The sequence below is a fragment of the Musa acuminata genome, chromosome BXJ1-10 (assembly GCF_036884655.1).
Source record: "Musa acuminata AAA Group cultivar baxijiao chromosome BXJ1-10, Cavendish_Baxijiao_AAA, whole genome shotgun sequence".
Lineage (NCBI taxonomy): Eukaryota > Viridiplantae > Streptophyta > Magnoliopsida > Zingiberales > Musaceae > Musa > Musa acuminata.
Window position 1 is genome coordinate 27738281 of NC_088336.1, and position 16287 is coordinate 27754567.

Below are 16287 nucleotides of genomic sequence, written 5' to 3' on the forward strand. Positions count from 1 at the left end.
AGTTACAAGCTAGACTTGATGGTTCATTCGAGGTTAGGTTTGGAACTGATGGAGGTCGGATGCGGATGACTAGATTTCAATCCGAGTCCAGTAGAAAAGAGGGCCGAACCTTTTATCGTCCGCTAGGTAAGGTTTGGGGGCAGGAGAACAGTAGCACCAGCTCGAGGGCATCGGAAAGGGAGGAGATGGGAAGCCGCCTTGGACGACGCGTGATCCACTTCGCAAACCTGCCCATCAAGCTCCTCCTGCCGTCGCCTCCCTTCGATTCCATCCGCGAGATCGCCCTCAAGACCATCCCCTCCGCCTCCAAGGTGGAGATCCGCCGCGTGCTCGAGTCCCTCTACGGCTTCGACGTCGCCGAGGTGCGCACCCTCAACATGGAGGGCAAGAAGACGAAGCGCGGTCCCTTCCTGGCCGCCAAGCCCGACTATAAGAAGGCCTACGTCACGCTCCGCTCCCCCCTCTCCCTCTCCCCCGACCTCTTCCCCGTCAAGCTCATCTTCGAAGAGAAGAAGCGCATCGCCGGTGCCGCCTCCCGCCGCCCTGCCGTTGTCGAGGGCGAAGACGGCCGCGGCGAGCGCAAGCACTGGCTCGACGATAGACGCCGCGAGGAGCCGAGTGGGTATCGCGGCAAGCGTGCTGCTGCTGGTGGCGGCGGGGTACGGCGGCGTAGCGGCGGCAGCGGCGGCGGTGGTGGTGGCGGGAGAGGGAAGAAAGGACAGGAGGAGAGCAAGTTCCCCTGGAGCAGCATGCGTCTGTCAGAGTCGGCTTAGAAGGCTTAGAAGTAGTCTGTTTTCTCGCTTAATAAGCGTCGAAGACTGCGTCTTTTTCGACCAACCTTGCTGGATTTTCAGGAAAGTTTGTTCGAGATTATTTACATGGTGATAACTTGTTTTTATGAATATTTTTGTTATACTTTTTACGCTCCTTTGTTATAATGTACGATCTCTGCCTGCTGCATGTTTGACGGAAAGCCAGTATGGTTTTTTTACTGTTAGAATTCCGAGTTATTTGCTTTTATTCACTCTTTGCTTCTTATTCAACAACGATTTTTTTGGTTCTAACATACTCGAAGGTGTAGACTTGCTAGTAATAGGTGAAGATGAAAGGTTCTTTAGGATGCTTAACGTTCAAGCCCCGCCCGCTACATGTTTGACGGAAAGCCGATATGGTTTTTTGGGTTTAGAATTCTGATTTATTTCCTTCTGTTCACTCTTTGACTCTCGATCAGTCATGGATTTCTTATTCTGAAATATTGAAAGATCGTAGGCTTGCTGGTTATAGGTAGAGAGAGTTTTTATTATCATAAAATAGAGGGAATATATGATGACAACTGATCCAATTATTCCCATTTCATGGTTTAATGGTTTGAAATAGTAATATATGCCTAAATGGAGTGTGGAAGAACTTTTACATTGTGTATTCCTACGAAAAATAATGAATAAAGTGGAGACTTGGTGTTCCAATTGGCATTGGTTTTTGTCACTCTTTAACTATTGATATGGGTTTTGCTGGCAGCCTTTGTAATCCTTTGTTTATGAGGTAACACTATGATGAAGTTGTCATAATATTCATTGGAATTAAATGGGCAAGATGGGATCCATAAAAATGTGCTTCTGGGAATAATTTCGCTAACATTGTAATTAGTTCATTGTATCGAGGTCACAAGGATTGTGATTAAGTGGGAGTGTGAAATATCTTATGGGTTAATCTGCTTATCTGATAAGATTATTCCTTGAGATGGTAGAGCTAGAAATGAGGCTAAACATATTTGCCAACAAGATAATGTGATAGGTAGGTCTAAGTGGAAAATTCAATTATTTTTAGCATAGCTAGTCATATCTTTATATCAGAATGAATTATGTCCAACTTGAAGGTGCTATCTAGTTATGGTAGAGCTAGAAATGAGGCTAAACATATTTGCCAACAAGATAATGTGGTAGGTAGGTCTAAGTGGAAAATTCAATTATTTTTAGCATAGCTAGTCACATCTTTATATCGAGATGAATTATGTCCAACTTGAAACTACTATCTAGTTTGGCCAGTAAAAGATCATGTCCAACTTGAATGTGCTATCTAGTTTATCTTTTAAAAAAGAAATTTAAAAGATTATGTTCACCTTAGAGTTTGATATAGGCTGGCTCACTTTTAGTTCTATCTGTTGGGATGCTTGTTGTAGCTTCTGTAGCTTCATTATGAAGCTCAAACAAATTGCAAAACTTATGTGCAAGAAGTTGTCTTGTGTGCTATATATATGGCAAAGTGGCCTAACTCAATCCGACTTGTGAGGACCTTATGGGAAAGATTGTAAATATGCAAAGCATGTAAATATGCAAAGCTCCATGTCTGGGGCTTGCATTATTATCTTGTTCTTGGATTTACATGTCAAGATCAATCAATTCTTATCTAGCTTGATCAAATCATGTTTGCTAAAAAAAAAATCAAACCTAGTTCAGTCACCACATGAGACTACTCGACCAAACAAAGTCGTATGGCTTGCTGGTCCACCGTACGTGGACTTGACATCCAGTAACCATGAAGGTCTCTAAAGCATCTTCCTCTCCAAGAAATCAAATGAAAGCGAGGGAAAAACATAGAAAGACCACGTGACCTATACGAATGCTTGAGGAGAAGTAATGATGACGCGTTACCTCTTTCACTTTCCGTGGGAGAGTACCAGCTCGCGAACGAGCCCACAGCCGCGGCAGTTGACGAGCATCCTCACTTCGTCTTCCTCGTGGCAGGGGGAGTCGTCTCCGTTCGCCCTCGAACGCTTCCCCTCCTCGCTCCCGCCCTCCTGCCAGAAACCAAATGACCATAATTCCCTGCTCTGTTCGGTCGTCATAAAAGATCCGATCACAAGCCCTTCACGGGATCTTGAGCACAATCCCTTCGGACGAAAACTCCCAGGAAAAATAGAAAGAACAAAAAACGAGAGGATCGCTACCACTCATTTGAGATCGCAAGGCGAAGATGATTTGAACGTCAGTGGAAATGTAAAGAGAAATCAAGAACTGCCCCTTGTTTTCCCACAAGGAAAATAGAAAGAATACTACAAATAAAGGATAGCGATCGCCGGTTGGAGATCGTTAGGCGACGATAATTTGGACGATGAGAAAAAAATTAAGGGCTACCCTAGTCCAACAGGGGAGTTACCGCCTCATCCGGACCCGAGGAAGAAGTGGCGGAGGGGGACGAATTCGACATCTCCGGTGGAGGGGACAGGGGAGTGGTCGGGTCCGAGGACCGGTAGACAAAGGAGCCGCCCGTCGGTGTCGATGGAGAGGACGGCGAGATCCTAACCGTCGGCTCGAGGTGGGAAGCGAGTCCAGCGGAGACGGGGAAGGAGTGGGAGTGGACGAAAGGGGTAAAAACGGCAGGCGGGAGCGTCAACGAGAGGCTGGCGGCCGGGAATTGTAAGGAGGAGGAAGATGACCCAGAGCGCCGGAGGGCGAGGGCGGAGGGGGATGAGTGGTGAGAATCGGAATCGGAACGTTGGAGGAGGGGGCCGGCGCCAGGGGGAGGGGGAGAAGGTGGGGAGGAAGCTAGGTCGTAGACAAGGAGCTTCTTGCGCGGGCGGGTGGGTGGTTGGAGGCAGCGGCGCTTGCGGTTGCCGCAGCAGGGGCAGGGCTCGGAGAAGGCGACGGCAGAGGGAGCGGAGCCCTCCAACCGGAGCTCCGCGAAAGAGAAGCATCCCACCGCGGCGGATCCAGTCGACGTCTCGGCGACTTCCATCTCTCTCTCTCGCCACTTCCTCTGCTTTTGTTTTCTTGAATCGATGCACTGAGATGGAGGGAAATAAAGGCGGAGCAGGTTGCATACACACGAGTAGATCTACGGTCCAGATAGGCTGCCGAAACGATGGAACGGCTGAGATTTCCTCCGACGCCGAGGACTTCTTGAACCCCATGACGAGGTTGTTGTCGACCTTATCGAAAAGGATCGGACGGTGTGGAATTTCCATCTACTTATAATGGCCAATATAGTTTTAATATAGTTTTGCTAGCATTTCACGAGCATTTTATAGAAGACATTTACTTCCAATTTCTCAAATCGACATAAATCACATTGAATTGAAACGATATAGATCAATTAGCGACATCAATTTGGTGAATTCGATGTAGTTGATTTAAAAAAACAGCAGTTCACCAATTGGGGTTCTTATGGTTGCAGATGGAGATACAAGAGAACAGAGTTGTAAAGATACATCGGAGCATTTCCCAGCGACACAAAACCCTAATCCTAAAGCCCAGAAAAAGGAAAAGGGCGATCGGAAACGATCCTCTCGAATCAGACCTCGTCTTCGTGGAGGAGCATGTTGGGGATGCCCTTAGTGATGGGGAACCCGCGGCCGGTCTCGGGGCACACGAGGGCGCCCTCCTCGACGTGGATCTCGAGCAGCGCGTGGTGGAAGCGGCGGAGGAAGTCCTCGGAGTCCAGCATCGCGGCGTCGGCCTCCTCGGGAAGCTCGCAGTAGTCGACGGCGCGGGCGGCGCCCGCAAGGGCCTTCCATTCGATCTTGGGGAAGATGTGGCGGAGAAAGTCGGCGTTGAGCTCCACCTCCTTCTCGACCCACTTCTCGGCCTCCAGGCGGAGGGGGAAGCCGTTGGTGACGCCCTTGATGTTGCAGGAGAGCATGTTGTGTGTCAAAAGCCTCATCTTTGCGCCGCCTCCTTTCGCTCTATCGATCGCACTTTTGGGACCTTGAGATATCGAGAACGTGCCCTAAAGCCTTATAAAAAGAGAGCTCGGATCGGAGCACCGTCGGTACACTCAACCAAATAGCTAACTTGTCATGAAAAATATATCTTCTCATTCCGAACTAATATTTATTTGTTTATTTCTTAAATTTTGGAAATTGTATAATATGAACTTATTAAAAGCAATATATATATATATATATATATATATATATATACGAGATATATATATACTTATTTGATAAATAAATGAAGCAAGTGAAGTATGGGGAAGCTCTATTTCCGAGTACCGCCCATAATTTGAAGTACAAGAGAATTATGGATAGTATTTAGCCCTCATAATCTACCCCTTGAGCATTAGCGTATCGTCGATTATTATTGATTCATAAAAATGTGCATGGATGCTATAGTTATAATATAACAATTAAGACTAAGTATAAATTATTCTTTATAATTAATTATGATGATCTTTATACTTTAAAAAATTATATTAAGATTCTTTTACATAAGAAAGTAAAATATTTAATTCTATTTCTCTTCATGTCACCAACTCTATTGATAGAAAATTTGACACATGTTGTCATACGTAGAAAAATAATATTTTAAAAAGAGATAAAAATATAATTTTATAATTACTATTCTCATCGCCCTCCCCTCTATCTTCGCTATTTTGCTATGTTTCTTTTCACTCTCACACCTTTCCTTAGTCCTCTTATCGAGACTACCTCCATCACGCACCATCACCTCTTGGCCTTAACAGACAATGGAGATCTCCTGACAACTTCAAGTTCAATGTCGAGATCGGTGTCATCATCGCCAATCCTCGCCTCCATTGGCCTATGCCATTTTGAGAGCAAGGAATGAAACTATGTACTCCAACTCCCACAACTTCATTGGTAACTAGGTCGACCCTCACGTGTGCAACTATCATAGTGTCTCTACATCGCGATGTACCTTAACAACATCAAAATATCACCAGGTACCTCCCTGCAGAGCTCGGCCTCTTGATTGTAAGACTCCGATCACTTTCGCGACACCATCTTCGATCACCGCCCTCCTCCACATCAACTCCAATTGCTTTTGCGGTATCATCCCCTAAAACATCTTTCGTCTCAAACTCCTCCACAAGCTCGATGTTAGTAATAACCACTTCATCGACCCATTCTTAGATGTTGCCCTTCGCTTGTCGTCGTATAAGTACCTCAACCTTTGATTCAATGACTTTGAGGGAGCACTATCGTTGGTGCTCTTCAACAAGGAGCTCAACCTCATATCTAAAATGATAATTATTTTAGCTCCCAATGACTAACAATTTTAGCAACTTCAAAGCTTTCATCATCATCAACCCGAACTATAAGATCCATTGCTACATTTCAAGTAGTATCGGCAAGATGGTAAGCACCCTCAACTAGCTCGTTTTGATAATAAGTTTTCGAGATTTAATAGAAGTTTTTTTCTTCAAGTAGATTGATCGGGAGGATAGCGAAGCCGATGAACGATAGCAAAGTGTGTCATTTTCTACATGTGACAGCATGTGTAGTATCTTCCGTCGATAAAATCGATGGCGCAAGGAGAAAGATTATTAAATATTTTATTTTTATAAGTATAAGGATCCCAATGTAATTTTTTAAATGTAAGGATCGTGATGTTAAATATTACTAACTACATGGAATAATATATAATTAGTCTTAACAGTTCATGATTAGTTGAAAGTTATCGATTGATATATCAAATGAGCATCTAGTGTCATCGAATAAGTGTGACGTAGTTATGATTAATTAAAATTATATCAATCCTAAAATTGAATTAAAATCAAGCCAAGTCGGAGAAATTCGAACCGCCAACTACTCAAATTATGAAAAATACACCACTCTTAGATATCAACAGAAATTTCTACGTGCTATTGGTCCCTCTCAAAGCCGTTTCCTGTTTTGAGGAGACGGCTGAGCAACACTAAGTTTCGTTGGCACACACGTGCCCGGTGACGTGGGGCAAACCCTTCACGAAGCAATTCCTTCGTACCTTTTCGGTAACTCCGGTTTCGATAGCCTTCATTTTCTGTCACCGTGGTTTGGACCCCACCTGCCTCTGACCAATCAACGACAGGTGCATCGAACACAGTTAGTGAACACGTAAATAAGATATCGCTCTCGGAAAAGAAAGCTATCGTAAACGGCTTGAAGTTATATATATTTACACACACCGAACAACGCACCGCCATTGACACGTGGGCATCCTCAGCGGGACCCGCGTGGGTCATCGATTCGGGGTAAAGCCGGGTAACTCGTTGGTCGTCTCATATCAAATACACCAGAGAAAACCTTCTCAACGCCGTCTTCCGATCCGTCGCGCTCCGCCATCATCAACAACGGACCGATCCGAAATAAATAGAACGAAGAGGGAAAGAAAGGAAACTACAGAAAGAGCCGGCGAGGAAACCCTAGTGGGGACGTTTACGATCGAGGCACGAATTCCTTCCCGTTTCAGTCGATAGAGCCTCTCCATCGGTGGGGGCGAAACCTCGGAACCGACGGCTGAGGGAGCGATAGGGGGAACGCGACAGGGTTCGGGTTGCGGCGCTTGGATTGCTGCTGGGCGGTGAGCACGAACGGTGGATGGTGATGGGCGCCACGGGGTCTAAGTTGGAGAAGGCCCTCGGCGAGCAATTTCCCGAAGGCGAGCGCTACTTTGGTCTCGAGAACTTCGGCAATACCTGCTATTGCAACAGCGTCTTGCAGGTTCCCTTTGTTTTTATGTTTTCCCTCTTCGTCGTCGTAAAGAAACACGAAACCGCTCCTCAAATTTGACCCTTTCCTATTGTGTCAATTTCTCTTTCGTATGATAGGATCACATCTGATTTCTGCATCCTATGGGAAAAAGTAGGAAGCAATTTTATAACGTTTGCTACTTAACGGAGAGCGTGCTGATTCAAATGTCCTTTTCCTTGAAATGTGATCTTTCTAGTAATTTTGCAATATGTTTTACGCTCTCAACATGAGGGAACCCGGATACACACCAGATCTTAGACGTGAACCACTGAAAAGAAAACTAGTGTTGTAAGTCTTAATATTGTGTTCGCTCTCACCAACTACTGACTTCAAGATCTTATCATGTTAACTTATAGAAAACGTAACAGTATGTCAGAATCCTTTATAACTCAAGTCATTGTCTATCGATCTTGAACTAAATCTAAAGTAAAATTTTCAGTCAAGAAACTTTATCTGCCTTCATCCTATTGTTTAAACTGGTGTTTGAAGCCAATATTGTCTCTTCTTCGAGGCCATAAGATGTAACATGTGGCGCTTGCATTTATCCACAACGCAAAGCCTCCCCTTCTCTGAAATTCTTGTTTTTTGATTTTTCTGTTAGGTTTGTTTTCTTAATGAATTTTATCAAATGCTTTTGATTTCTTGCAAATAAAAGTGGAAATATTTGTAACTATAAAGAAAGATATGAAGTTGAGATCTGGTAGAATTAACGATTCTAAAATGATCAAATATCGAACAATTAATTTAAGAAGAAAAGCTACAAATGAGGATCCATCATCCATGCAGAGTCCATCTGATAAAAGTCATCCTTTGTTGCAATGCTTGAGATCTTTTTAGTGTTATGAAGGTTTTTGCGGTTATATTGTTCAGCTTCACTTAAATTGTGCAATTTGGAACTAATCTTAAAGATACAAAGGCTTCCATTAGATGTAGTGATAAAGCTTTATGATTGTTTGGAGACATGCTCAGTTGTTTCACTATCACAGAAACTAAGGGCATGTATTCAAATTAGTTAAATTTGAGATGATTAAAGGTTTTGGTCTAGTCAAGTATGGGGTTGAATTAAATAATCCTAGTTCGTGTAACATAGGTTCGACATGATAGTTTTTATCATTTGACAAGTTTTATTTTTCTTGGGAAACTATCCTTTTTTTTTGTCTGTCTTTATCTTTATTCTATCTTTGTTACCTTTTCTACTGTAGCAACAAACATTGTTGTTGAAAGCGTTAGATGCCAAAAGGCTCCCAAAATGCCTGAGGCTCTAGGCACTTGTTCGAATGAAGCAAGACGCTCCCGAATATTATAATTTAAAAAATATATATCATGATTAATATAAATAAACTAAAACTAAAATAACACATCAAAGAGGGAAAAATACTATCGGTGATTGTTTGAGTTGGCTAAAATCCTTGAAGCTTTCTTACAGCTCCGTAAAGGGGTCAATCTAGATGAATAGCCTAGTGAGAACCCACTTCCACCAGCCAACTTGACCTAGTTCTTTTTTTTCTATTGATTCGATCCTATAAGCAATAGAAGGGATGGCAGTAGAGCATAGTCAATGAACCTGCGGGAAGCAAAAGCAGCAATAAACTGATACATGGGTCACATAAGGTGGGGAAGAGGGAGCTCGCCCTGCCTAACGCTTGGGCCCAGACAAGCCTCTGCGCCGCACCTGAGTTAAATTGCCCACCCAGCCCAATAGGCGGGTGCTCGGGCCACAGCTCGCCTAGGCGAGCGCCCAGGAGCCCTTTGACTTCACTGGCAATAGGACAATTAAGGCTTTCTGACTCTCGACAGTTAGTATTTGATATGTTAGTTCCATTCTTAATTTTCGCAGCATCCTCTGATTCACCATGTATAACTAATATGTTTCTTCCGCTGATGTAAGTTCACCTTTTCTCATCTGTTGGTCCTTGATCATGAAGGTACGTCCAAATTTCATTTTGGTTGTCTTTCTAAATTCTGATACCTCAACCGTGCGATCAATACATCATGTAAGGTGAACAAGCAGTTGTGCTCCTTTTCGATGATTCAGCTGACAGCACTAGGTTACATTCAAATTAATTTCTACTTGTGCCTTTTAAGTATCTTCAGATTATTCTTCACTGTTGGAGCTTCATCTACCTTTCTGGCATTGTATGAATATATTTTATAGTCAGTACAAGTACTTTACTTCCTTTTTATGTCCTGCACGTGTGGACTGAAAATTTTCTAATCAAACAAAATTCCATGTCAAAAAACATCATAGTGGAGTGAAATAGATGCTACGACATGGTGCACATTTATTTGTAGATGCATAGGTGTAGTTTCAGCTTCTCAGGGGAAAGTGTGGCAAGAGTTTTATTGTTGTTGGTATGATCGACTTAGTTGTAGTCTTTTCTTGTTGACTATATGTCCACCTTAATGATCCTGAAAGCTTTGTTTCAGAGGTAACCCTTCTTTGTTGCTCGACGGGCATTATTCAACTATTTGGGCTTTTATGCTGATAAGCTTTACTCTTATTTTAAATCATTTTGGCGAATTTATATATTTTTTATTATTTCTCATCTTTTTGACATTCCTACTTTGTAGAGGATGATTGTTTTGACACACTAAATCAAACGATGAAAAATTTGCAAACCATGTAGATTTAGTGGTCGTTGGTTTCCTTCACTTTTTTCCCCACATATTCCCGTATGTTGCATCAAGTCTTGGAATGTAGGTATTGTAGTTTACTTGCTTGCAGGGTTGGTTTTAGTTGGCATGTTCTTTATCTATTCAGATGGATGGGAACTTGTTGAATGTAACTTATTGACATGTAATAAATTGCAACTGCTTTAGGATTTTTTTTATTTATTTTAATGAGGAGAATTTGTGCCTAAACAACACTATGTGATGACTGATTGTCCCAAATGTTGTAGTAATAACATATTAACTTTTATTCCCTTACTAAAGTGATAAGAAAGTTCTGCATATGTTAAAATGATCTTTTGAAAATATAACTTTAAGTGATCCACTTTGAGGATCTTTCTTTAGTATGTATTCCCTCATGTTCTAATTTATTTATAAACTAGTGTCATTATGGCATGTTACATGCAGGTGCTTTATTTTTGCATCCCCTTCCGTGAGCAATTGCTGGATTACTATGAAAACAACAAAAATGTTGGGGATGCAGAGGAGAACCTTTTGACATGTCTTGCCGATCTGTTCTCTCAGGTTTGTGGTTTCATGAGGATTTCTCATTTCATTATTCTTATAATTCTACCTACATTATTTCATCAATATGTAGAAATTTTGTTTCACTTTATTATGCTCCTAAATTGTATTTTTCACTACAGTCCTGAGCGAAAAAAAGAAAAATAAAGAACATGATGAACTGAGGGACATGTTCGCTTAGACAGAAAATTTATCACTATTTTATGTGTTTAAAACTTAAAAGTTGCTCACACCATATAATGGTCTTACAAAATTGTTTTCTTGGGTGAAAACAAAATTGCTCATAACCTTATAATCTAAGGGAAACACAACGATCAAACTTAACTTTGCTCTCCACTTCAACCATCTAGCTTTTACTCTATGACTAATATGTCCAAGGTACCAAAAACTCTGTTCATAGGTACTTATAACTTTATACATTTTGGTTACACCCTCATTACTTGTTAGTATTTCTGAAATCATATTTTATATATTTAGTGTTAGTCACACTTTGGTTACACCCTCATCAGTCAAAATAATACTGTCGGCAAATAACATACGCACGAGGGTTTATCCTGTATATGATCAGTAAATTCATAGATTTTTTATACTGAAAAAAATAAGATCAGACCTTGATTTAATCCTATAGTTGTATTAAGCTTGCTAAACAGTTCCTATAGTCCTAGCACCAGTGATTACTTGACAATTACTTGCAAATAGTGATGAATTTTCACTTACAGCATAAATTCTTATTAACTTCCAGTAGATGCTTTGCATCACCTTATTCTGCGGTCTTGACAATTATTTTTCCTTCTAAGTCAATAATGTGAGGCCATGATACTTTGTGTCAGTTAAATCCATCAAGTTTATTGTATCTTAGTGATGGAATGTTATTTGGTAAGTCATCTTATTTGAGTTGCCATCTACTTTCTCTTGTAACTGTATGATTAAGTTGTCCAGTTGATATTTGTCACTTGAAAATTGTTATGCTTGATATATCCAGGGAAATCAGATGTGCACTGCAGTTATGTTCAATTGCATGCTACTTTGTGCAGATCAGCTCTCAGAAGAAGAAAACTGGCGTTATATCTCCTAGGCGTTTTGTGCAAAGAGTGAAGAAACAAAATGAACTCTTCCGCAGCTATATGCACCAGGTAAGTTTTGATGCTTGCTGTGTAATTTGTATTGTCGGAAAATTGACATGGTGGCAGTTTCATATCGGTTCCAGAGATTGTATGCTCTGAATGATACAAGTTCTTGTAGCTAATTCACTGTTATCTCTTTGTATATTTGTAGGATGCACATGAATTTCTGAATTTCCTGCTTAATGAGCTTGTTGATACTCTGGAGAGAGAGTCCAATGCTGCAAATTCTTCCCCTGAAGCCTCATCATCATCATCGTCATCATCATCTGAGAAGGTTGCAAATGGTCCAAGCAATCCTCCTGTCAATGGCTTACGGAAAGACCCTTTTGTTACTTGGGTTCATGACAGTTTTCAGGTAAATCAAGTGATCATGTCTGGTAATCCTTGTTTTACTGTTGGATGTTAATTCGGATTTATTGCAGAAACCCAGGCAAGTTTATGGTCATTGTCCTTTCACATACAGGGTATTCTAACCAATGAAACGAGGTGCTTGCGTTGTGAAACTGTTACTGCAAGAGATGAAACATTTTTTGACCTAAGCCTTGACATTGAGCAAAATAGTTCAATCACAAGTTGTCTCAAGAATTTTAGCTCAACAGAGACTCTGAATGCAGAGGACAAGTTCTTCTGCGACAAATGCTGCAGGTACATTGTGTCTTTCACTCAACTGTTCTTTTTACTCTCATTAAGTCTCATCATAGTTTTGTTGTGCCCTTTTCCCTCAATCATCGTAAACCTATAGTCTCCAAGGTCAAATGTAGCATTGTCCAAGAAAGACTGTTAGTCATGGTCTCATCCATTATCATACAAGTATTTAATAGCATATTTGGACCAAAATCAACTCATGTTTTGATTGAAGCAGTTGTGTTTTATTGTGTTGGTACTGATGAAATATTTGGATCATCAATTCTGTTTATATTTCATTTTGGGTTTCAATAACCAAACTAATTTACCACATAGTAGTCATTAAGCTGGTACGTTTCCATTAAGTTTCAGGAATCATGAGTTTCAAGTTGCAGCATCTTTTTCTTGCTGGAAGTCTGGACCCTGGGATCCTGTTTTGATAATTAGCCACAATAGTCTCTTCCTGATGGCATTTTTTTTGTCAAATTGATCACTAAATGTCAACGACACTAAAAAAAAAAGATAAAAGATCGAAACATTGTTGTCAAACAGATTCATGGTTACCTTTAAACTTGTCATTTTTTTCACCTGCGAACAATTTCATAATACCTTTCGCATTTGAGTTATCGGTATCTGAATGGGTATTTTTCTTGTTCTTGTGCTGGGGCAGTTTGCAAGAGGCCCAGAAGAGGATGAAGATTAAGAAGCCACCAAGCATCCTGGTAATTCATCTCAAGCGCTTCAAGTATATTGAGCACCTTGGTCGTAACAAGAAGCTATCATACCGGGTCGTGTTTCCCATGGAGTTGAAACTTATGAACACTGTCGAAGATCCCGACACAGGGTATTCACTCTTTGCAGTTGTGGTTCATATAGGAACTGGTCCGAACCATGGTCACTATGTCAGTCTCGTCAAGAGTCATAACCACTGGCTCTACTTTGACGATGAGACTGTGGAGATGATTGATGAATTGACTATGCACAAGTACTTTGGTTCTTCACAGGAGTACCCGAGCAACACAGAACATGGGTATATTTTGTTCTATGAGAGCCTTGGTAAAAGCAGCTGAGGAGCTCATCATTTGGGGTTTTGAGGCACTTTTCATTTTCCAGCCATTAATACCTTTTTTTCCCTAATATATATTTTTTAGAATTGCTATTCAAATTCTAGGTATAGAGCTTAACCAGAGGATGTGATATTTACAGTAAATGCAGTGTATAGTGGATGGTGGAAGCCCATAATCTTTTTCTCTAATAAGGAATTTTCAGGATGTGAAAGGTTCACAGGAGAGAGATATTTATTGCATGCCATGGTTTGCTTGGTGGATTTGCTGTATCTACATAATCAATGTCTGCCCTAATTTGGTGAGTGATTTCTACGTGTTTGGCCCAAAAGCAATGATTGACTTTGAATCTTTGTTAGGTTCATCCCTCGAGAGCAAAAACCATTGTACCTGTGATGCCCGCCCCCCAATTAATTATTGGTTTCTTTGATTTTGTATTTTATTGCTTGATTACAATTGGATATAACTTTGCATTTTTCTGACATTGCTTATGCGTGACGTTTATTCTTCATGAGAGTGATTGATGTAAACAGATGCATTATGGAAGTTCTACTTTCATAGTCTATTGATTTATAGAAAACATATTTCTTATATTAAGTCGCTAAATAATGGCTTTTAGCTAAAGCCCAAATTTTTTTATAGATGAAATTGGGTTGGTTGGCTATATGTGCAAGGAGTAGCCAATAGGTTTTATTTTTTTCTTTTATACATGCATGTATGTATGTATGTATGTATGTATGTATGTATATGCAAGGAGTAGCTAATAGTTTTTTTTTCTTTTATGTATGTATGTGTGTGTATATGTAAGGTAAAAAAAAAAACGTCATACAAGGTGGAAGGATGTAGTTTGGGTTACAGTAGATCATGTTATGATATGATAAATCTGTCTTTTTCATATGGTCAAATTTGAAAGAATAATATGGTTGATCAGAAGCACCAGTTTCATGAAAATGTTTTTGTTGCTTGTGCTAACCATCAACGGTGTTAGATATTTACTCACCCATCAGCCCGAATGGGGTGTAACCAATGATGATGTAGATTTGAGGACAACATCGCTTTCTTTCCTTCTCGGTGTCATCAACCACGTCACAAAATGTGTACGGGCCTCCATGTTGTCATCGATAGGAGGCCAGCCGAGGGACATATTACTTTGCGTTCCAGTCTGAAATTTCTAATGTTTGGCTGCAATGACGTATGAGACTTCGTGAAATGCATGGAGAAATGGACTCCATGAAGTTTGGTTTGCTGCTTCAGTCCCTGACAACGACCTACTGACTCCTGTCACCTACGACGACGACGACGACGAAGAAGAAGAAGAAGAAGAAGCTGTTTATTGTGCATTAGACTGCATGATACGGGGGATAAGTTTGTCTCTCCGCAAAAGAGCTTGGCTAATAGTATCGATTGCACGAACAAGGATGGGTGATGAAACATGTGGCTCTTTATATTACTTTGGATTAAGAAGAGGCAATCAACTGGACTTTTCTGCCATCGTATAGTTTAACTATGGCATTGACTCGGATCCATGTATGTAGATGACAGGTTCTTTCTTCAATCATATTTTTATTTGCTTGTCTTAACAAAAGATGAGGATAACAATCAACATATGTGCATTGGCAAACGTTGTACGAAGAAAAGAAAGGGTGGCGTTTCCTCATCGACAGTCTCGAATCCACCAAGCACAAACCGCAAGGATGACGAGGGAAATATATCATATAGGTCCGCGCACAAGGGGGTCGTCAAAGAACCCAGACCAGAAAGATGGAGGAAGCACGCATCCGGCATTACTGGAAATGATGCAATTGTCTCCATTGCCCAATGATCGATCGGCATCCCTGAGAAGAGCTGATGGTGTAGACATGGTTGCTTCTAGTTCATCGTTGCAAGTCGAATCCTGTTTTATATAGTTCCCAAGAGGCTGCTGATGAAACCCGAATGACATCTCTGGCACACCATAGAATTCAGCATTGGATATAGCTGCTGGAAAAAGGCCAGGAGATGGAACTGAAGTAGTAGTATCTGGGGCTTGCGTGTTCATTGAACTCACGGGCTTCATCTCAGGAATGATGCTACTGAAGCTGCTCATATTAATTGTTGCTGGAGACTGGAGAAGAGACTGCAGAAACCTGGCTGCATGATCATCCCATGCACGGAGTTCCATGATCCCTGTGAGGTCTGCAAGGCACAGAAGTTGAGTCAAGGTGGCCAGAAGATCCATCCTCGGGTGATGCGTCATTGGGTCGACGCCGATACGGATAAGCTTCTTCTTCAGGTGGGTGTTCCAGAAGTTCTTGATCTCGTTATCGGTCCGACCCGGGAGGTGGGTTGCAATGGCTGACCACCTGAGAATGTAAAAGTAGAAGGAACAATAAAAAGAAGCTTCAGACGAGCCAGTGGTGCAAGATATTTGAATGTGTTCCGTGTACTTGTTTCCCAGGATGGAGTGGAGATGAAGAATGGTTTGCTCTTCCTCTGGTGAGAACTTCCCTCTCTTTATGTCTGGCCTCAAATAGTTTGTCCATCTTAGCCTGCAACTCTTACCACATCTGTTGAGCCCTGCATAACAACCAAACCACACCTCTTACATATAAAAGAAAATAGAAGACAGAGAAAAACACACACACACATATATATATGTAGAGAGAGAGAGAGAGAGATAGAGAGAGACCAGCAAGTTTAGGAAGGGCTCTCCAGCTTCCATGGCCATTCTTCTGGATGTATTGGATGAGCTTCTGGTCCTCTTCAGGGGTCCAAGGACCCTTCTTGATGCCACTCTCATCACAACATGGGGGTCTTCCCATCCTCTCCTGCT

The 16287-nt window shown here is 41.4% G+C and overlaps 4 protein-coding genes across 4 annotated transcripts; 2 read left to right on the forward strand and 2 right to left on the reverse strand.

The window, feature by feature from the left end:
- The first annotated feature begins 107 nt into the window (after nt 1-107).
- LOC135595912 (uncharacterized) lies at nt 108-922 on the forward strand. Its single transcript, XM_065087415.1, has one exon. The coding sequence runs from the start codon at nt 186-188 to the stop codon at nt 771-773; it is 588 nt and encodes a 195-aa protein (XP_064943487.1). The 5' UTR covers nt 108-185; the 3' UTR covers nt 774-922.
- A 3222-nt stretch (nt 923-4144) lies between these two features.
- LOC135595914 (multifunctional methyltransferase subunit TRM112 homolog A-like) lies at nt 4145-4718 on the reverse strand. Its single transcript, XM_065087417.1, has one exon. It carries the CDS (start codon nt 4657-4659, stop codon nt 4291-4293), a length of 369 nt encoding a protein of 122 aa, XP_064943489.1. The 5' UTR covers nt 4660-4718; the 3' UTR covers nt 4145-4290.
- A 2302-nt stretch (nt 4719-7020) lies between these two features.
- Nucleotides 7021-13700, forward strand: LOC135595915 (ubiquitin carboxyl-terminal hydrolase 3-like). Its single transcript, XM_065087418.1, has 6 exons — nt 7021-7438; nt 10547-10663; nt 11698-11796; nt 11939-12142; nt 12251-12432; nt 13082-13700. The coding sequence occupies exons 1-6, from the start codon at nt 7316-7318 to the stop codon at nt 13479-13481; spliced, it is 1125 nt and encodes a 374-aa protein (XP_064943490.1). The 5' UTR covers nt 7021-7315; the 3' UTR covers nt 13482-13700.
- Nucleotides 13701-15040: 1340 nt separating this feature from the next.
- On the reverse strand, nt 15041-16287 carry LOC135595034 (transcription factor MYB93-like). The gene is made up of 3 exons (XM_065085539.1): nt 16144-16287; nt 15902-16031; nt 15041-15817 (listed from the first exon to the last, which is right to left on the reverse strand). The coding sequence occupies exons 1-3, from the start codon at nt 16274-16276 to the stop codon at nt 15187-15189; spliced, it is 894 nt and encodes a 297-aa protein (XP_064941611.1). The 5' UTR covers nt 16277-16287; the 3' UTR covers nt 15041-15186.